Source organism: Neomonachus schauinslandi, chromosome X (assembly GCF_002201575.2).
Source record: "Neomonachus schauinslandi chromosome X, ASM220157v2, whole genome shotgun sequence".
Taxonomy (NCBI): Eukaryota; Metazoa; Chordata; class Mammalia; order Carnivora; family Phocidae; genus Neomonachus; species Neomonachus schauinslandi.
The window spans coordinates 67,569,095-67,591,426 of record NC_058419.1 but is presented as its reverse complement, the minus strand read 5'-3'; the positions used below and the strand labels follow the sequence as shown (position 1 = coordinate 67,591,426).

Genomic DNA, 22,332 nt, shown 5'->3' with positions numbered 1-22,332 from the left:
TTATATAATCCCTTTTGGCCCATATAGAGAAAGAGATAGGGAGACTTGGTTTTTGACAGCATGCTAACATTCATATCCTTATACAAGACCAATGTCATTTTAAAATAAGCTGTGAAGGGGGACGCCTGGGTGGCTTGGTCGGTTAAGCGTCTGCCTTTGGCTCAGGTCCTGATCCTAGGGGCCTGGGATCGAGTCCTGCATCGGGGTCCCGGCTCAGTGGGGAACCTGCTTCTCCCTCTGCCTGCCACTCCCCTTGCTTGTGCTCTCTCTCTCTCTCATGAAGGACATAGAATATGGGAACTCCCTTTGTATGAATGGCTATCCCAGGCTTTTCCTTAGGGAAAAGACAATTTTCCTATCATTCAGGTTCCCAGCACAGGCTAATTATCTAATTCTGTCAGTAGAAATTATCCAAGTATTCCAGAGATCATATGGGGAACCTTATGCTATGAAGGCACCATCTCAAGACCATCCTCACGGGAAAAGGTGACCTTTATTACTTTTATGAAAAATGGCAGACACCAAGGAATGATCTGGCATTCTTTAAAAAAGCTTAGAGTAGGAGTGGGCCTCTACAGAGATAGCCCAGGGATGGTCATACTATATATGCTGCCCACTTTAACTCTGGATCATTTAAGTGGTCCCTGGAGCCTATCAGGGGCTGGACCCCTTAGGAGCCAAAAATGAATACTAGTCCAGCTGGTTTAAATGCAATCCAGAAGACCCTGCTGCCTCTGAAATTAGTAACCCAAAGTGCTATATACTTGGCTGCTGCTGAAATGATGAGCCTCTGCTATGAGCTGACTTTTGACAAGATGTATGTAGCTCCACTGTCTGATAAAAACTCCCAACAAATCTGGTTAGAAAGAATAGACTCTCCCCATAAGGGGAGAATAATTAGTGTCATGTTGATATTATCTGTGACATGTAACTTATGCGACCCAGTTTAGTTGGGAACCATTTCAGTCCTGATCCTTTGCAGGGGTGATCACAGACTGGGTAAGCATGTAATTTACCCCAACTGTTTTGAGGAGGATGTACGACGGAATAAACTGCAGGCTTTAAAGGTACTGTCCCCTGGAAAGGACATTTCTACGAGCCTCCCTGACAGGAGTCAGGGCAGTCATCCTTTCCTCCCCTATTTACCTAATCACTGTGTTACCTTAATCACCGAGAGGACCCCCTCTTCTGCTACATGTTCACTCGTGTGGAAGAGCTGGCAGACTCTCTCAAACACTTTCCGAAAGACATCCTTCCCAATTCAGCCTACTGAGGGGTTACAAAAAGGAAGAAGATTGCTTTCATCATCTATGACCGCCCCATACTCACCTTGCTCAGCCTCCAATGTACTGAAAGACAGTGGCAAGTATTAAAAGAGAAAATGGGTGGGGGGAGTCTAGGTGGCTCAGGCAATTAAGCATCCGACTCTTGATTTTGGCTCAGGTCATGATCCCAGGGTCGTGGGATCGAGCCCCACGTCGAGCGCCACGCTCAGTGCAGAGTCTGCTTGAGATTCTCTCTCTCCTTCTCCCTCTGCCCCTTCCCCAACTTGTGTGTGCTCATTTGCTCTCCCTCTCTCTCCCCCAAATAAATAAATAAAATCTTAAAACAAAAAAGGGAGAATGGGAAGTGGGGAAAAAACACAAGGTGTTGCTTAGTCTAACCTACCCATTTTTAACACAATTTTCATACCGTAATGGAAAAACTTCAACATTTATGATACTTTCTGCTTTTACTCGTTCTTTATTCCTTTGTCTACTCTCACAAGAATGAAAGTTCCACGATGGCAGAACTCTGTTAATATCTAGAATAGTCTCTGGCAACTAGTGAGCACTTAATAACTGTCTAAGGAAGGGAGGAAGCGCTGCATCACAACCATCTCTTCTCTACCCCCAACTGGGGGACCCCCACCCAAACCACCGGCGACTTACCAAGGCTTCCCAACTGCCTCACAAGGACAACCATGGCAATGGTGATTCGTTCTGGCTTGCTGATGAACCCACTGGGCAGGAAGCCTCAATATAAGTGACAGGTAGGTCTTAGTGTTGCTCTTGACCAATGACAAGGTTTCTGGCTGCCCAGGAATCTGCATTTTTAACAGGCATCCCAGGTGATTTTCTGCATAAAAATTTTTTACACCATGAACATTTACTTCATTGGGCAAGAACCACCTCAGAGGCTATTATAAAAATCTTTCGGTGTGGAATAAAAAACATTTCTGTCTCACATGGCCTCCTTGGACTCAAATGGGACCTAGAGGAAGCACTGGGTAGAAGACACAGTACTGGCTTACATTCAAATCCACTTCCTACATCAACTAGCTATAATCTTGGGCAAGATAAGCAATTCGCCCATCTGCAAAAATGGGAGAATGAAAAAAATGAAACGTTAGGCTCATTATTTTCTAGTGTAGTCTGAACATTTTAAGACCTTTTTTATTCATACCATGATGGGGAAACTATCAAGTAATCGCCTAATACCTACTAAGACCACCTTCCCTGCCCCTTCCCACCAACTGGGCTAGCCTGCCAAAGCCACTAGCCACTTACCAAGACTTCACAATGATTTGATAACAGGATGTGCAGGATGTTGATCTAAGCCTCTCCCAATTCTCAGGTAACCTCACTGGGCCAGGCGGGGCTCAATATACCTCTTCACCAGTGGCATGGCTTCTGATCACACTTGGGTGTCACCTGTAGGATAGAGAGAAGGAAGAAGAAAGAAATGTTAAGACAGAATAGCCAAGGTTTGAGATACAGCTTTGAATTTACTTTTACCACCTTGGTCATGTCATCCAGCCCACACCATGGACCTCAGATTTTGCTCTCTTCTTTATCTGGCAGACTGTTGCAATGCCTACAATTATTATTTAGTAAGAATTCGTGTATCCATTTTAAATGTGGTAACTCGGGTACAGAGACACCAAGTAACTGGCTATATCAAAGTGTTAGAACTCAGATATTAACTCATGCTGATCTGCCTAGCTGCCTGCAAGTCTTTCCCTCTTTAGACTTCAATATCCCTACCTCGGAGTGGGGGTAAACTTGATTTCTTAGGGGCCCTTTTCTGTCTGGCAGTTATGACCCTCCATTCTGTAATCCTGGATAAAAAGAGCTCCCTAAAAGTGGATGAAACCTCCATCTAGTCATTGGATGGCATTTGGTTCACACTAATGAGGAAAGGTATGGGCTCTGGGCCAAGGCCTGTCATTCACAATCTCAACTCCCACCAGGACTCACTTTACCTGTGTGTGAAAGGAATTAAACGTATCTATTGCCTTATCCGCTGCCCAGGTTATCAAAATGATCAAAGGGAGCTAGGTGAGGCAATGGTTACTCCCCTATCTCCCAAGACTCAACCACTAGGAAGGATTGGGACTCTGAGACCTAAGACCCACACAGGATAAGCCAAAGATCCCCAGGGGTCCTTTCTTTCTAAGAAAGCAGCCTAACGCCACTAAGTTTCCCAGTCCCTAGCTGCTTAGCATGAAAAGCAACCCAGAAATCTGGCAATTCAGCAATGGCCCAAAGCCCAAGCTATTAAAATCATTAGATGCTGGCAGTACCAGCAAATGCAACTAGGTTTCCTGTTACCCAGTGAGAGGCAGACAACCCTTGAACCCCAGGAAAATTCAAGGAGCAGTTTCTCAGGGCTCATTTTTAACTACTGCATTCCCCATCAGCAAAAATGTCTTAGAATCTACTACTAATCCTGAGAGCCTGGCAGAAAGCTCTCCCGCTGCAAGTGGGGAAGATTTCACGCTGCCAAGCACTGGGGAAGGGGAACAGGAGACTTGATGAGTCTGAGCCATCTCTTTACTGGATAAAGTAAAGCAGCTGTTACTAGAGCACGATCCGCACACGTACAAGCAGCAGCTGCCGCCGGCAATTCCTGAGCTTATTACAGCCCAGAGGGACAAGAAGGGGAGAGAAATTTGTACCGGGCCTAATTGGGAAATAAATGGCAAATGTCAGTGTAGACACCTTACCATGAAATGCCTGCACTAAGGAGCCAAGAATAGAGTAGTTGGTAGTTAGCACCTCTCTCTGAAGACAGAGATCTTATTTCCATTCCCTTCTCCCACTCCACCTAGCTCTCTTCTAAACTAAACTAAACTACTCCAGTTTCCAGCCCCCTTGCTGCCCAATTTATTCCACTTCTGTTTAGGTCAACAAATTTCAAAATGGAAATACTTTCCATGTTTGTCTAACTGTGAAAGTCATAAATGCACACCGTGAAAAAAGTTCCAGAAATATATTAAGATGGAAAGTAAAAAAATCCCAGAATCCCAGAAAGTTTAACACTCGGGGTATGTTCTCCCAATTACTTTCACGTACACAAACAAACATGAATTTTTATTTCACAAAAACTGGATGAAAACCATACTATTGCTCTCTAGCTTTTTTTTAAATTAATATACTTGATACATCTTTCCAAGTAAAATATTCGTCTACAAGACTATTTTTACTTTTAATGCCATGTTGTAATATTACATGAATACATCAAAATATATCTACCCAAATGATTATTCATGAAGAGGTAAGTTTTTTTTCCATTTTTTATTGCTATGAACATTGTAAACATTCCCGTAACTACATCTTTTAGAATACCCTTAGAATATTTCTTTAGGATTTCTTTAGAATATTTTGGGGTATATCCCTAAAAATGAAACTGTGTGGTCAAAAAGACATACAATTTTTATTCTGCCACATTATATATTACCAAACTGCCCCTACAAAGGATTATACTGAAACTGGATAACCCCACCAACATCAGTATAACATTTTTTTTTAAATTTGCCCATGTGATAGATATTAAATGCAACAATACATTTTCAATGATTCAAACATTTATTACTATGAGAATTACAAAGGTGAGTACGATACAGTCTCTGCCCTTGAGCTTAAATGAAGGGAGACAGACACAAACAGGTAACGTTTACCATTATCATGTTCATGATGAAGAGAAATTAAGATTTCAGTTCATGGTTGCTTCCCAAATTGACTCTGCAGCTACTGCTAATAGAAAAGGTCCTAAAGAATATGATTCGACAGTATTCCAAATTAAAAATCCATCTGCTAAAATTCCAAGGAGTTGTGCTAATCCTTAATCACCTAGGGGGCATTCTGATGTGACTTTGTTGTTTTTCCTTCAAGTCTAAGAACCAAGCAGAAGCTGCTCAGAAAACGACCTGTTCCCCTCCCCCCAGGCAGTGAAGTGAATGAAGTGTAGGGCAATATTTGATTGGAAAGATTCACTGACACTGGACCTGGACTTCCATCTTTTCTTGTCCTACCATTTCCAGTAAACAGTGAGCTGTAAACATTTTCTTTCAGGCGTCAAATGGCTTCTCTCCCTGGAATCTCACTACCAGGCAGATCTGCTTATACATAGTTAGGCTGCAGTAGTATCCATTCCCACTTGGGAAATACAGATAAGAATAAAAAGAAACTCCTTTTCAGTACCATGTGGGTCAGATACAGATGAGCTCAAAATGGACACCACCACAAACATTTAAAAAACCTATCCGACAAAGATGGATAATACACAATAAAGCAAATATAGCAAAATGTTAATTGCAACATCCAGTTGGTAGGTAGATGGATTTTCAATGTACAGTTCTTCAACTTTTCTATACGTACATTTACAATTTTTCACAATAAAATGCTGGGGAAAATCCAACAAGCAGCTTGAAAAACAATGCTGTAAAGGCCTTTCCCACCATTTTACTCCTAGAATGAGACTATCCTATATTCTTTCCTTTCTGTTTGTTTGTTTTTTTAGATCTAGCTTTCTTGAATTGGACTTGGGAGCTCTCAACTTTTTAATGACATGAAATGAATCACAATACACCCACAGGCAGGTTTCCAAGATAATGTGTGGAAGGTTAGAGAGGGTAAAGGGGAAGGCCCTAAGCTCTTGGAAGTCCAGGCTCCCTAACTGTATGAAGTCTAAGTAAGTGACTATTTCAGAAATCCCATTTCTTTGTGTATTAGCATTCAGACCCCGTAAACATTTGCCTTGGCCTACCTTTCTGCCTTAGCTCACATTAACTTGTTACTTTCCATATTCTCATTGCAAAGACCTGTGCAGGAAAGGGGGGGGGCAAGGGATAAGGCACCAAGGTATGATATGGCCACGGTCTTCAGGTTAGGATTTAACAAAAGGAATTTCTAGAGATGAAACTCCAAACTTGATGCTGAAGTACATGGTATAACTGACTAACTGTCGGACCCTGGTGGAGGCCTTATAATCAATCTAGTTTGAAGTGTGTTCTAGCTGGCCCACCTGTAAAATAGGAAAAAGACCTGTTATAAGCAATAATGAATGAGGTAAATAAATGAGTTTCTGAGACGTTAAAAATATCTTTGGTGAATGGAGAGGCATATGAAACCATCACAGTCGAGTAATGATCCAAAGCTGGGCAGGCAATCTTTTTCGGTAAAGGACAGGCTTTATGGGCCACCAGGTCTCTGATGTAGTCATTCAACATCGCTGTTGCAGGCCGGGAAGGCCTCAGACAAAATATCAACAAATAACATGTGTTCCAGAAGAACTTTATTTGCAAAACCAGGCAGTCCATGGGCTGCATTTGCCTACCCCTGATCTAGAACGTGCAGCCCTACCTAGGAACACCATTTGAAGGATGACCTGAGGAGAAGTGGAAAGGGGATGAGTCTACAGATAGCGAACACTGGGCAGTGAGGATGAGGCTCCTTATCTGGCAGCTACCACCCAGGTCCCACCAAGGAAGAGTGTGTCAGCAGGGGCAACACTAGCAACATCTGTAAATACCAAGGACTGAAATCCAAACACAAAAACAACATTATCTCAGAAAAACTCTTTAGATGCATAACCACAAAGAAATAGCACGTTTCTGACCACATGCATTTTGAATAAACAGTTGACAGTCCAGAGCCTGTGGAGATCACCTTAGCAGGCACACGATAAATGTTTGTTGATGACTCATTCATTTATTCATCCAATAAACATTTACTGAGGCCTACTAATGTGCCAGGCTGGGCTCTGGAGAAGACACTGTCCCTGCCCTCAAGGAGCTTACAGTCTAACTGAGAACACAGGAAGGGAGACAGGCATATACACAGACAATTACAATACAACCTGGTAAGTGCTACAACACTTATCAGGTTGTATTATAATGGCCGATGTAAAATTTCTTTCCAGGGGGCGCTGCTCCAGGCTGCTGCTGGCTGTAACATCAAGAGAGAGAAGGAACAAATTGTAGAAATCAAAGGTTAAAGGCTTTTAGGCTATTTCAAATACCCACGCTCTCCCTAACTCCTGATCAGAGATGGGTTTGGGAACTCCCACGCTTAGGATGGGCAGAGCCATCCTGTTAAGGATCTTCTCAACCACCTCCTCTACAATACAAGCTCTGTTGTTTTGTTTTGCTTATTATACATCTGTCAACCTCCTCCACACACGCAATAAGCCTCGTTTAACATCTGCAACTAACAAAATGCTGAAAAATGGGGGCTAACGACTACCTGGATTAACCCAGTGTAACTGGACAGCAAAAAGCAGTAAGTAACAAATCACTTGACACCTCTAAATCCTATAATCCCTACCCTTCACTGAAAAAGTAAAAATTAGAATGTTATTAAATATATGAGATAGTACAGAGCCCATGTATTGGGAATGGTAATTTAGAGAGGTTTACTTAATAAATAAAATTAAACAGATTCTCTGAACCACAAATAAAAGACCCAGTTTCAGGAAACCTTCTAAGACACCTCACCCCAAAACCTTTAAGAATATCTATTCTAAATTACCTAATCATAAATAACAAAATAAATAAGAAAAATGAAACAAGGAGGTAATACACTCTTCCCAACCACTTTTCAACACTGAGTGATAGTAAGAGACTCCTTGAAGAGAGATTACTAGTGTTAACTAGTCATTTGGTTCAGATGGTTTTATACAAAGACAGGATGGATTTTTTCCTGTGTCCCATACCGTTCCTAATAAGGCCTAGGGTTTTAATGGCTCTTCCGTCTCTGCACCAGCAAACTGAGCTGATGACATCAATAGATTGCTGCCATTTACACTGAGATCCCCGTCTTGGGACCCAGTGTCTCCGAGGCCACTTTTATATGCTTAACATGCTATTTCCCCCTAAAGTCATCATATTGCTCTTGCCTACACTGTTCCATTCTGCCACTGTCAGCCCACACTTACAATGCCTTCTCAGGCGTTGCAGTTTGTTCCTCCTAGCATTTTACACCTCCAAAGAGCTTAGTGTTATCTATAAATGTGGACATTACACTATGTACATATCCTCCTCCAGATCACTCCTAAGTATTCAAAATAAGATCAGTCCCAGAATGGATGGGGGAGAGGGCTCTATTGTTTTGTGTCTTGTCTAAGTTGGTTTCTTATTAGGGACAAAATGTTGCCATGTCTTCTTTCCACACCCATAGCCAGGACGTACCAATGCTATGCGGCACTCAAGAGTGCTCTCTTTTTAAATAAAAAGACATGGCTATCTGTTTAAAGGACAGACAAATGTTATCTCAAAATGGCTACCAAGAATCTGACATGTATCCCACAAAGCAGTTGTCCTTGGAATCACAAACATTTCTTAAGACTCAATGGCAACATATACCGGGAGTGTATGTGCAACAAATCGCATTTGTCATTTGCAATAAATAACAAGGGATAATAGATCCTTTTACAGCACACATAATAGAGAGCTCTTACAAATACATAACATTCAGACCCAAATCGAATAGTTCACAAAGAGAAGAGCTAATAATTAACATTTGAGAATCCAGCCTCACCAGGAATCAGAGAAATGGATGGTAAAACAAAGATACCATTCTATTACATATAAGGTAGCAAAAAAGATTTTTCTAAATACCTAAATAACTGGGTACAGAAAAAATGACATAATTTTTTCGAACGTTACTATAGCAAGTCTTTACAACGTTCAAACTTTTTGATGAACAATTCTAATTCTGGAATTCTATTCTATAAAGAAATAACTCAAAATAGATAAACAATAAAAACTAAATGAAAATGAAAAGACATTCATTACATCATTTAAAATACTGAAAATTTAAAAATATTTCCAGACATCAAGGTATCATGAAACCATTATATGACAATTGCAAGAATGTTTAACGTGGAAAAATGCATGTTATAATGTTAAACTCAAAACCCAACATAAAATAGTACAAATATATGATCAACTGTAGAAAAATGCAGGGAATGAAAAGACGTGAACACATTTATAAACACTGAGTTATCTCTGGGTGGTGAAATTACAGATCCTTTTTCCGCAAACTTGATGGTTACCCTCAAACAAAGCTACAATGAATATTTACCAAATTTCTAGATTGAGAGAACTATTCAAACTTAAACAATGGAAGAAAAATCACAAAACAGAAGATAGAGATTTGACCACTTGCTTTCGAATCTCTAACCCCAAATTTAAAAACAAAAATTAAAAGGCAAACAATAACCTGGAATATGTAACACTGCAGAAATTCGAGTAATAGCCTTAATTTGAAGAACACTTTCAAATAGGTAACAGTAACAGTAAACTGAAACTGCAACAGATATATCAGTATAAGACCTGAACTAACATCACATGAAAGAAAATGAAACTGCTAAGAAGTATATGGAGGAAAAAGGAGTCCAAACTCCCTAATAATCAAAGAAATGCAAAATTAAAATAATACTGGTTGTTATCCATAACATATAGTTTTCAAAACAAACACGACTCAATGCTTGTGAGTAAAAATTGGTACGACCTTTTCAGAATGAAATCTGTCAATACATAAGGAGTGTTAAAAACATTGACAGTAATTGCACTTCAGTGAATCCATCCTAACCAATAGTAAAAGAAATGCATGTATTTTCAGTCTTTTATTATAAGAAAAAAACAAGAACCTTTCCTTTACTATTGGACATTTGTATTAACACACCGAAATATTAATAATGGGTAAGAAAAAAAAATCTCTACTGCAGCAAAAGACCGCTGTCTCAAAGCATTTGACCAGATCTCAAATCAGGCAAAACAAGAAGGGTGTGTCCAGCCTGCCGCAGTCGGCCATTTTAAACCCTCTGCAGAACAAAAAGCATAGAAGACAAGGGTAGATAAGGATGGCCACCCCGGTAGGCTCCAAATCAACAGTTCTTTACTTTTTGTCTTCTACAGCTGTAACCCTGTACAATGCATGGAGTAAAAAGCAGCCAAGAGCAAACAGGTCTCCTTTCTTAAACAGCACAGGTAAATTACAAACAAAATCTGAAATCATAAAAGAAGGGTCCTTTAAATTTTGAACCCTCATTTCAGGGGAATAAAGCATAATGTTTAAGAGCACAGAATTATGGAGTCACACAACCTGGATAAAAATCCAGTTTCAGCCATTCAAATGGATGTAAAGCCTTGGACAAACCACTTAATCTTGTGTCCCCCACATTTCTCATTTGTAAAATATGAATAATGGTACTGCTATTTCTTAAGATTGTCGAGAGTACTAAATGAGTTAGGGCACATGTAAAAGCACTTAGACCAGTACCTGGCATTATAGTTTTAAGTGCTATAGACGTTTAAATATAATTATTACTATAGCGAAATGGGCTTAGAGAAGGAAAAGGACCAGTATGAGATCACAGCTAGGATTACTGGGCAAGAACGGTCTCTTCTATTTTGAATCCTGTGCCCTTTGTGCTACATATTTAAGTGATAAACTATTAGTTTTAGCGATTTACAGTAGATCCTCACTGAAGCCCTCTGAGATCCACGACAAGTACGGCTACCTCAAAAAACCTTCCCCCTAGGCTAAAGTTTTACAGAAAAAAATAATTTGGAGGAAAGGTCACCTTCATACCATCATTACCATTTGCCCAAATCCTAGGTTTAAAGTGTAACAAGCACTTGGAAACACAGCCAAATCCTCACACCAATATTCTGCAGTGGGGGACATCAAGAGCTTCTGCCTAACATTAACAGTAGATTCTAACAATACCGCAATCACTGTGTTCTGCTACTCTGATGGGATGAGAGAATGTGTCCAGAGCCGAGTACAGCGGCCCAAAGTCTGACAGAGAGCCCTCCAAATGTGTATTGCCGGAATGTGGCCTAGCTCCAGTGGTCCCATTTTACCCATTTCCTACACACAGCCAGCTGCCGAAACCTTTTGGACAGTCATCATCGCCTCGGCATTTTCAAACCCATATATCAATAGGCCAGTGAAAGGCTAAGATTCTGGGTTAATTTCTCGTGGATTTGGCCACAGCCTAGGACATCTCCCGCTCGGCAGATGCCCTCACCCAACCAGAAAGGCAGATTCTACTTCTCTGCAGGGCCCCCAGCCCAAGACGGCCAAGCAAAGACAACTTACCTCCCCCCTCGCCATTTTGCAATCTTAATTACACCTACGGCGCGCGCCTCCCCTCCCCGTCATTCTGTCTGAAATACGCTTGCGCTCCTCTCTCCTCCTAAAGCCAACCGTCACAATGTCGTCTCAAATACGCATGCGCGCCTTCACTTTCCCTCCCAACTGCCGCTGCCAACTGTGTACTAGAAACTTTGCTTTCTTAGCTACGCTTTCGACACCGCCCCCACCCCGCAACGCCCCAAGCTTGCGCGTGCTTACCTCCCACTCTCCCCAACTGGGGCCCCTTCCCCCTCGCATCAGGCCTTCTCAAATATACGTGCGCGATCCCGCGCCTCCCCAACCTCTCAAATACACATGCGCACCAAGGCCGTCCTCTCCAATTCCCTGCCCTCCCTCCTCCGCTTCTTATACACACGCCTGACGCCGTCTGGACGTGTTTCTCGCCATAGCTGTGCCCCACTACTCAAGGAGAGACACCACGAGCGTTTCCTAATGGGAGTTACGTGTGATACACTAGGGAAGTGGAAACACTGCAGGTGACCGCAGAGAGCAAATGTAGATGGAATCCGCCCCGGCCCCCAGGGAGGAGCTGGAGTACCCTCAGACTCCGTTAGTAAGACCCACCACCCGGAACAAAGGCCAAGAAAGCTCTCATAATTGGATGAGCCTAGTACTAAGGCCCATCCTTTAAATACACCTTCTGCTACGTAAGAGGAACCCCAAATCTTTAAACAGAACGTTATGAAAACAACGACGCTCATGTGCCTCAACCCTGATTAGAGTCTGTATCCTTTCACAATGGGAAGTAAACGCTCAACATCCTTTTGTAGGCCTGACACCCATGCTGTCCCCCACTTTTTCCTCTCGTGAACCGGGAGAATACACAGATCAAGAATCTCTCCGTCCCGAGTTCCCTCCCCCGCCCTCCATGTTCTTCTCCTACCTCCTGGCTGAACCGAGTGTCGTAGCGTGAATTCTTAGCGCTGGCCGCCGCAAGACAGGGTAGAGGGAGCGGCGGCACAAAGTTCGCGGATCTAGGGTGGCTGCACAGGCCAAGGTAGAACTGGACAGGCGAAAGAGAACCAGGGGCGCCTCCAGCCGCAGCGAGGACGCCAGTTAAAGCACGGCCTCTCCGGGACCGCCGCAGTATGCTTCTGGCGCATGCGCGGAGTACGCCCTCTTCTCTCCACCCCCACCCAGTACCGCCTTTCAGAGGTTAACCCTCGGGCCTTCTTCACCTTTTCCCCAGGGCCCAGGGCCCTAGCCCATCCTGCTTCTTCCACCTCTCCTCCCCTTGGTCTCACCGGCCTCCATCACCATCCCTTCTGCAGCCCATCCTTCCTTCGTCAATCCCATTCCTATTCTTAGCTCACCATTTCCTTGCCAAGTCTCCCCGTTGGCTACCTTTATTTGCTCTTTGCGTTCTTTTCGTTGTTGTTAAGTTTTATCGAGATATAATTTTGTGCCATACAATGCACCAACTTAAGGTGTACAATGCAATGGATTTTAGTATGTTCACAGAGTTGTACAGCCATCACCACGATTTTAGAATTTTTCATTACTCCAAAAACAAACCTCATGCCATTAGCATATCTTTATGTTTTTTACATTTTTGTTTAAACATGTAATGTTTTAACATCGATATTTTTATTTTTATAAGCTGTAACAATGTGTCATCTTAACTATTTTTCCATGTTTCTAATTATCATCTTTATCTTTTTAAATAAATGGACAGCGTTCATTTTTTAAGTAGTGTAAAAATGAGGTCTGACCTCAATAATAATTCTTGCAGATGGAATTACTTGCTCTTTCCACTTCTCTTCCTTTTGACAAAACTTCCCTAATCTACAATGGTCCCATTTGAAGAGAAATTTAAAAAGGAGGCACAAGTTGTAAATTTTGAATCCTATAAAATACTTAGAGTCCTGGGCCTACCTATTTGTCTGAACTTCCCAGTTCATAAGCAGTTCCTCAGAAGTGGTAAAGGAGAAATTTGGAGACCTCTAGTGTATCCACCCACTTGAGGCTAGCATTCTGAGGCTCTATTTCCCTCACCCTACACTCTTAGAGGACGTGATGGTTAATTTTATGTGCCAACTTGTCTGGACCATGATGCCCAGATATGTGGTCGAATGTTATTCTGGATGTTTCTATGAGGGTGTTTTTGGGTGCGATTAACATTTAAATCTGTGGATTTTGAGTAAAGCAGGTTACCTGCCATAATGTGGGTGGCCTCATCCGTCAGTTGAAGTCCTGAATAGAAGAAAAGACTAACCTTCCCCAAGCAAGAGAGAATTCTGCTAGCAGATAGCCTTTAGACTTGAACAGCAACATCAACTCTTCCCAGATTTTGGACTTCCCAGATAGATATAAATATATAATTTTAATTATGAATATATGATTATAGCCATGTTGGAGATATATATGTGTCATATTGGTATGGTCATAAATATCCATATATAGATAGATAAAGATATCATGTCGGTTCTGCTTCTCTGAAGAATCCTGACTAACACAGAGGATTTCTTGAAACCTGTGAATACCCTGAACTGAGGTTGGGGTGCAGGGAGAAGAGGCAATCAAGAGGCAATCAAGAATACTCTATTAATCCCTTGAATATAGCTTTGCATTGTCAAATTGTACATCAACTAAATCTGACACAGAACTGGACTTAACTTCGCAAAAGCTATTGTTACAAGGATATAAAACAACTGAGGAAATAAGTATCCTTGTCTTCTCAGAGTCCAGTAATTTTTCCATGATAGTACTAGTCTACTTTGGCACAAGAATTTGTCTGTTCTTTGTGATTTTTGAGGAATGAGGTAATGGGAAAGCAGAGACTGGCAAGATGGTACAGTAACAAACTCATATAATAAAGGCCTTAATTTCATTGCTAACAGTTAATTAGTTTGAATATGTGAACAAGATGGCTAAGAGACCAAGTAATGGGATTGATTTGTTTATTGACACCCTGATAAATTACTTCGAGAAAAACCTCTTGCAACAAAATCCAGCCAGGGGACACAAATTTAGATACACTGGGGTCTAGAATCCATCCAGTCTTGTGTATGGGCAATAAAGATATCTGGTTATAGAGCAAAGATGTGTTATTTAAGAGGATGTGTATGTTTTTAAGGAGGTCATAACTGTAATTTGGGAGATGTTTGTATCAATCAGGAATCACTGTAAGGAGCAGAAAACCCATCTGTATTTTATTTTTTATTTTTATTTATTTTTGAAGATTTTATTTATTTATTTGACAGAGAGAGAGCACACGCCAAGCACAAGCAGGGGGAGCAACAGAGGGAGAGGGAGAAGCAGGCTCCTCATCCAGCAGGGAGCACGATGTGGGGCTCAATCCCAGGACCCTGGGATCATGACCTGAGCTGAAGGCAGACACAACCGATTGAGCCACCCAGGCGCCCCTCCCATCTGTATTTTAGATGTAAGAAGGAATTTAATATAAAAAATTACATGCCTACAAACTATTTGGAAGGAGAAGAGGAACAGGTTCTAGGTGGAGTCTCAAGGAATAACTCCCAGAAGAATACAGAACTGACCAACCAGAGTTCTGTTACCACCGCTGCTGCCACCTCAGTCATGTAAGCACATTCCCCAGCCCCCACCCAGGCCCCTGCCTCCCCTAGAGCCACCACCCTTCAAAAAACCATCTAACAGAGAACATGGCTGAGACTTAAAATTTCTGAGGGAAAAAACGGGGCAGGTGACGGCTTTGCTCCTGAGCCTGCCCTCTCCCTACAAAATATGGATTTCTGGCAGCTGGACATGGAGGAGTAATATGAGGCCTTGTGGTAGGGACCTGTCCTCTGGCTGGGGGCTTGAGGATCCTTTCGAAATAGGGTTTGGGCTTCTGAGGGAGGGCAGTTCTTGGATGGGTGGGATGGGGAAAAAGGATCAGGTTTGAAGTCCCCTCCCAATCCAAAATATCCCCATTTGGCTTGAGGGACCCTGGAGTGAGTCTATGCATAGGCATCATTAAAGGTAGGGGTCCTGGTCTGGTGGGGTTCTTTGGATGGGGGCTCCAAGCTGGTGTAAGCCATCTTCAATGTGTCTGTGTGCTCAAATCTGAGCCCCAAAGCCCCAGAACTGGACTTAGGGGTCTTGGGTGGGTCAGGGGCTCAGATCAGAGATTCTTGGCCTAGAGGCCCTTAAGATAGGGTTTAGGAAATCCAGAATGTGGGCTTGAGGGTTTAAGTACTCCCAGAAGTGGGATTATAGTGGTGCCACTGGGTCTGTGGGCTCCAGTCTAAGATCGTGAGTGTGAACCCTGGGGCCCAGGATAATGGGGTCCCCATTAGAATTGGGAGCATGGATCATGGTTCTGGCGGCCCCACCTAGGGCAGAATTTACAGAGTACCTCTCAAAACAAACAAAAACCAAAGTAAAAACTAACCAGAATCGCTAGTACCTTTGAGGCTACAACCGCATCCATGACCTCAAGAGTACACCAAAACCAAAGTGAAAAACCACAGCTGCTGCTGTCACCACCAGAACTGATTATTGGCAGACAATGCTGATGAATGAACATCAAAATGTTATTTGTGTGGCAAGCCTGCACAATTCACTTGTCAGGAACAGGCAAAATGTAACTGGAAGATGTCACATTTGCCTTCCAAATCTTGAAGAGTTGATTCTAATTGATAGACCCTATTTTGCCTCCAGAACTATGGCTGCAAGTGAGTATAGAAAGTGGACTTTTTGACTTTCCAACTTCTCAAACAAGAAGGATAATTAAATGAAGATTGAATAAGCCAGTCCAGAGTACCCTGCTCAGTGGTACATACAGTAAAGGGAGTATTCAGTTGGGAAACCTGGGATGTAGTCTTAGCTCTGTCATGGTCTTAATTTGATCTTGGGAAGATTACTTCCTCTCTTGGGCCTAGTGGAGTTTATCTAGTAGTTATTGAAGAGAAAGATTTTAAGCAAGAGAGTGATGTGGTCCACTTTGCATTTTAGAAAATCACTTGATCAAGAGATGATGTAGACCTGCTTTAGCGTAGTTGTGGGTTGGAGAGAAATGTGACACCTTGGAGAAATATTTAAAAGATTAAAGCATTTTATAATGATAAAAATGATTCATCAAGAAACTATAACAACTAAAAACATAATGCACCTAACAAAAGATCCCCAAAATGCATGGGGAAAAAAATGGACAAAATTAAATAGATAAATGAATAATCCAACAATAATAGTTGGAGAATTAATATTCTATTGTCAATAACGGATACTATAAGTAGACAGAAAATCAGCAATGATATAGAAAACTGGAACAATACTATCAACCAAATTGATCTAATTGACATCTAGAGAATGCTCCAACCAATAGAAGCAGAGTAAACATTCTTCTCAAGCACTCAAGAAACATTTTTCCAAGACAGATCATATGCTAGGCTATAAAACAAGCTTCAGTAAATGTAAAATGATCGAAATTATACAAAGTATGTTCTCCAGTCATAATGGAATGAAATTATAAATCAATAACAGGCTACATATACTATTCTTATGTCTGTGTTTTACCAAATATGTTTGTATTGCCTGCCAGAAAAAAAATTCATACGCAAAACATATAGTTAACTAGTAATTTAATTAGCAATAATCGCGCCTCAGATAAACCTCATTGGCTACGATACTGCCACTGCGCAAAGCTAGTTAACTAGTAATCTAAAGAAAAATATTTGTAAGAAAAATATTTATTGTGAGTTTTTAAAATTACCAATAACCGGGGTGCCTGGGTGGCTCAGATGGTTAAGCATATCTGCCTTCAGCTCAGGTCATGATCCCAAGGTCCTGGGATCGAGCCCCAAATCGGGCTCCCTGCTCAGCAGGAAGCCTGCTTGTCCCTCTCCCTCTACTGTTCCCCCTGCTTGTGCTCTCTTGCTGTCTCTGTCAAATAAATAAATAAAATTTAAAAATAAAATAAAATAAAATTACCAATAACCTAAACTCATTTCAAAAGTTGTAAAGTACAAGAAGGAAAATAAGGAGAAAAAAAATTGCATTCAATCATATAAACCCAAAATAGCTGTGGTTGATATTTCAGTGTCTAGTATTCCATACTTACTTTTGTATCTATATAAATGAACATGTCCATAAATCTTTATGCAGTTTATATAAGATATAAACAATTTGGAAAACAACAGAGAGGAAATGTGCCCAATATTTAAATTACGATTTTGTAATTTATTTTCCAAGTGATAATGTGTTCTTTATACTGACTGCTTCAATCCTGTTATGTTTTATAACAAATGGTGGCGATTATGTTGAAAACTAGGATTCCTTCAATAACATATGCAAGATTGTGAGTAAGTATCACTGTGGCATTTTATTTATTTTTTAAAAAGATTTTATTTATTTATTTGAGAGAGAGAGAGGGAGAGAGCACCAGGCAGGGGGAGAGGCAGAGGGAGAAGCAGATTCCCCACTGAGCAGGGAGCTGGACTGAGGGCTCCATCCAGGAATCCTGTGATCATGACCTGAGCCTAAGGCAGATGCTTAACTGTCTGAGCCACCCAAGCGTCCCTCACTGTGGCATTTTATTTTATTTTATTTTATTATTTTATTATTTTTTAAAGATTTTATTCATTTATTTGACAGACAGAGACACAGCCAGAGAGGGAACACAAGCAAGGGGAGTGGGAGAGGGAGAAGCAGGCTTCCTGAGGAGCAGGGAGCCCCATGCGGGGCTGGATCCCAGGACCCTGAGATCATGACCTGAGCGAAGGCAGACACTTAACGACTGAGCCACCCAGACGCCTGTCACTGTGGCATTTTAAAGACTTTTTTTTTCTACTTTATGTATCTTATATCTTTATGAGCATTTGTATTTTATTTTTTAAAACAAAGAGGTTGGTCTAATTTGCTATGATTTGTTTCTTTCATTTACTGGATTAGATACATCTCATACATGTTTTTCCTATGTCCATAGGACGTGTGTAAAAACATCATCTACTAGATCACAAAGATATAATTCTTATTTATAAGAAATCTTACAGGGTATATTTTCTGAACAGGGAAGGATTCAAACAAACTTAAAGATCCAAGTGTTTACTTAAAAAAACAAAAACAAAAACAGAAAACATCAACACTCAGCCATGCTTTTGACTTCAAGGGTAGTAGGAAAGTCGGGGCGGGGGGCGGGGGGCGGGGGGAAGGGCAGCTGGAATGCCTGTGACGCATAATTGGGGCCGTGCGCAAACCTTGTGTGACGTTGCTGAGGCCCCTAGAGAAAAACGGCCACTTGTTTCTAAGCCGCCCTAAGGGGAGTTGCGTTGGAGCCTTCGGGGCAGTGGTGGGCCGACTCACCGTAAGATCTCACCTCCGCCATGAGCAGTAACGAATGTTTCAAGTGTGGGCGGTCTGGCCACTGGGCCCGGGGATGCCCTAGAGCAGGAGGGAGCCGAGGGCGCGGAGCCAGAGGCCGTGGTAGAGGTTCTCCGTGCAGTTCCACCTACTTACCTGACATCTGTTACCGCTGTGGTGAGTCTGGCCATCATGCTAAGAATTGTGACCTTCTCGAGGACATCTGCTACAACTGTGGGAGAAGTGGCCACATCGCTAAAGACTGTAGTGAGCCGAAGAGAGAGAGAGAGCAGTGCTGTTACACTTGTGGCAGACCAGGCCACCTGGCTCGTGATTGTGACCGTCAGGAAGAGCCCAAGTGTTACTCTTGCGGTGAATATGGCCACATTCAGAAAGACTGCACCCAAGTCAAGTGTTACCGGTGTGGCAAGACCGGTCACATGGCCATCAACTGCAGCAAAACGAGTGAAGTCAACTGCTACCGCTGTGGCGAGTCGGGACATCTGGCCCGGGAATGCCCCATTGAGACTACCAGTTAGTTTTTCCCCTTTTTCCCCCCCCCCCCCCCGACCTTTTGCTGATTGATAATTGTATTATTTTCTCTGAAACCTCTTCACTGACCAAAAGTTGATAGATGGAGGCTACTCCCAGGCCAGTGAGCTTCAATTACCATGTTGAAGGAGGAAAGGGCTGGAAAAAAAAATCTCAGAAGAAGTTGTTCACTTTTAGATGTCATTAATGTGTTTCTGCGCCACTGGAGAATCTGATTATTGGACAGTCATTAGGCGATTTTTGGTTCTTTGTACTTTGATTTAACATTTAACAGCTACTGTGTGCCATCCACTGCTGGAGGAATTGGGGATATATCAGTGAACAAATAAGATCATGTTTGGGAACACAGGCCTAGAATCTATTAACAAATAATACAGAGTGTCAGTGAAGATAAATTGCTATAGAGAAAAAAGAACACCCGGTAAAAGGATAGAACATGCTGGAGAGGGGACATGTAGTTCTGTCTTAGATACACAAGGTGCCCTGAGGAAGTGAAATTTCCTCAGAGATTCGTTGATAAATAAAGCTCATTCTGAAAATGTCTATGACCTTGTCAAAGTAATTTTAACTTTATTACATATTGACCATTTTGAATTATCTGATCTCATTAGCTTTTATTTATTTATTTTTAAATTTTATTATGTTATGTTAGTCACCATATTTAGTTTTTGATGTAGTGATCCACGATTCATTGTTTTCGTATAGCACCCAGGGCTCCATGCAATACGTGCCTTCCTTAATACCCATCACCGGGCTAACCCATCCCCCCACCCCCCCTTCCCCTCTAGAACCCTCAGTTTGTTTCTCAGAGTCCATGGTCTCTCTTGGTTCATCTCTCCCTCCAATTTGCCCCCCTTCATTTTTCCCTTCCTTCTCCTAATGTCCTCCATGTTATTTCTTATGTTCCACAAATAAGTGAAACCATATGATAATTGACTTTCTCTGCTTGACTTAGTTCACTTAGCATAATCTCCTCCAGTCCCATCCATGTTGATGTAAAAGTTGGGTATTCATCCTTTCTGATGGCTGAGTAATATCCCATTGTATATATGGACCACATCTTCTTTATCCATTCATCTGTTGAAGGGCATCTTGGCTTTTTCCACAGTTTGGCTCTTGAAGACATTGCTGCTATGAACATTGGGGTGCATATGGCCCTTCTTTTCACTACATCTGTGTCTTTGGGGTAAATACTCAGGAGTGCAATTGCTGGGTCATAGGGTAGCTATTTTTAATTTTTTGAGGCACCTCCACACTGTTTTCCAAAGTGGCTGTACCAACTTGCATTCCCACCAACAGTGTAAGAGGGTTTCATCAGGTTTCAAATAAAGTTGAAAGACATCTCTATCTGGCCCTACATAGAGTGTACAGTTTAATGAAAATAAACCAGAAAATGGGTATAATGTATATAAGTAGCTTTGAGAGAGAGGGGGCAGTGAGAAATGAAAAACCCTCGCAGCAAATGGTTGACATAAACATATGGCAAAGTTTGGACTTACATATTTTTTAAAATCTAAGAAAAGTATAAATGTTAACATTAAACACTGATTGGGACTTTGACAATTTAAAAAACACCCGTTTTCATAGATAGGAAAATTATATTTATATTTAGGAGTTTCTGAAAAAATGTGTTGTCACCGATATAAAAATGTTCAGTTTCAAATGCTGATATCTATTTTTAAAAATTAAATCTGAAAAACAACTAAAGTTCTATAAAGTGGAAAAGGTACTTTTAAATTCTAAATAAAACCTGGGATTGGGGAGGTAACCATAATTGAAGTTGTAATGAAAAAATGATTTGGAAAATAATAACTACATGTCAAACCTAGGATATGATAGAATTTATATTAGAAAAGATAGTGTAGAGGGTACAATTTTTGGTCTATGAACCCATGAGGTCAAAGAAATGTAACTGATTTTATAACTGAAGCCACATTCTTTTATGAACTTCCACAAAACTTCATGTGTAATCCTTCATTCCCATCTAAAAGATCCCTTCAATGCAGCTGAGTTTCAACTTCTGTGACCCTCTTGGGTTCCTAGAAATTGATTCTGTCGTTGTGTGCTGTTGCAACAAAATAAACTCAGGTACACTCCTAACCCCTAAGTGTCTCTCTCTGTCAAATAAATAATTCTCCCGAGAAATAATATTGAGTGAAAAAGGCCAATACCAAAAATCATATACTGTATGGTGCCATATATGTAACATTTGTGAAATCATACGATTATAGAAATGGAGAACAGATTAGTGATCATCAGGAGTTAAGGAGTGAGTGAGAGTGAGAGGGAAGAGGGTGTGGGTATAGAAGAATTACATAAGGGATGCTAATGGTGATGGAAATGTCTGAATTTTGACTGTATCAATGCCACTTTCCTGGTTGTGATATTGCACTGTTGTATTATAAGATGTTACCACTGGGGAAAACTGGGTACCTGGGATATTTATGTATTACTTCTAACAACTATATGTAAATCTATGATTGTCTTAAAATGAAAAGTTTAATTTTAAAAAATAGGACTTCACAGTGGAAAAACCTGACAAACACTACATAAAATAGGTGATCAATTTCAACATGCAGAGTCACAAATAATGTTGATAGTATATACTCATTTTTAATTAAGTTTTTAATTTTAATTCCAGCATAGTTAACATACAGTGTTATATTAGTTTCAGGTGTACAATATGGTGATTCAAAAATTGTGTACATTACTCAGGGCTCATCGTGATAAGTGTACTCTTTAATTCCCATCGCCTGTTTCATCTATCCCCGCACCCACTTCCCCTCTGGTAACCATCAGTTTGTTCTCTATAGTTTAGAGTATATTTCTTGGTTTGCCTTTCTCTCTTTTATTTTTTCTTTGCTCATTTGTTTTGTCTCTTAAATTCCACATATGATTGAAATCATATGGTATTTGTCTTTCTCTGACTAACTTATTATGCTTAGCATTATACTCTCTAGTTCCATTCATGTCATTGCAAATGGCTAGATTTCATTCCTTTTTATGGCTGAGTAATATTCCATTGTGTATATATGCACTGCATCTTTTTTCTCCATTCACCTATTGATGGACACTTGGACTGCTCCCATAA

The 22,332-nt window shown here is 41.1% G+C and overlaps 1 protein-coding gene, 1 long non-coding RNA gene and 1 pseudogene across 5 annotated transcripts in view; 1 reads left to right on the top strand and 2 right to left on the bottom strand.

Annotated features, from left to right (window-relative positions):
- LOC110570553 overlaps nucleotides 1-12,526 on the bottom strand; it is a 56,588-nt gene extending 44,062 nt beyond the window's left edge. Inside the window, exons 1-3 of one of the 3 annotated variants that reach the window (XR_002479736.1) lie at nucleotides 12,313-12,526; nucleotides 2,550-2,693; nucleotides 1,932-2,118 (exon numbers count right to left, since the gene is read on the bottom strand). This is a non-coding gene — a long non-coding RNA (uncharacterized LOC110570553). The remainder of the gene's footprint in view (nucleotides 1-1,931; nucleotides 2,119-2,549; nucleotides 2,694-12,312) is intronic. The other 2 variants (XR_002479740.2, XR_002479738.1) reach the window with 2 other exon arrangements.
- A 4,343-nt stretch (nucleotides 12,527-16,869) lies between these two features.
- On the bottom strand, nucleotides 16,870-17,037 carry LOC123323579 (annotated as a pseudogene).
- Nucleotides 17,038-18,644: 1,607 nt separating this feature from the next.
- On the top strand, nucleotides 18,645-19,339 carry ZCCHC13 (zinc finger CCHC-type containing 13). Of its 2 annotated transcripts, XM_021686349.1 has the most exons (2): nucleotides 18,713-18,850; nucleotides 18,911-19,339. In XM_021686349.1, the coding sequence occupies exons 1-2, from the start codon at nucleotides 18,713-18,715 to the stop codon at nucleotides 19,226-19,228; spliced, it is 456 nt and encodes a 151-aa protein (XP_021542024.1). In that variant the 3' UTR covers nucleotides 19,229-19,339. The 2 variants fall into 2 exon arrangements, with proteins under 2 accessions (XP_021541949.1, XP_021542024.1); XM_021686274.1 differs by having other exon boundaries at nucleotides 18,645-19,333.
- Nucleotides 19,340-22,332: the final 2,993 nt, after the last annotated feature.

Excerpts from the sequence above, each read along its gene's own strand:
- ZCCHC13 (XM_021686274.1), top strand. The coding sequence starts at position 18,713 with ATGAGCAGTAACGAATGTTTCAAGTGTGGGCGGTCTGGCCACTGGGCC.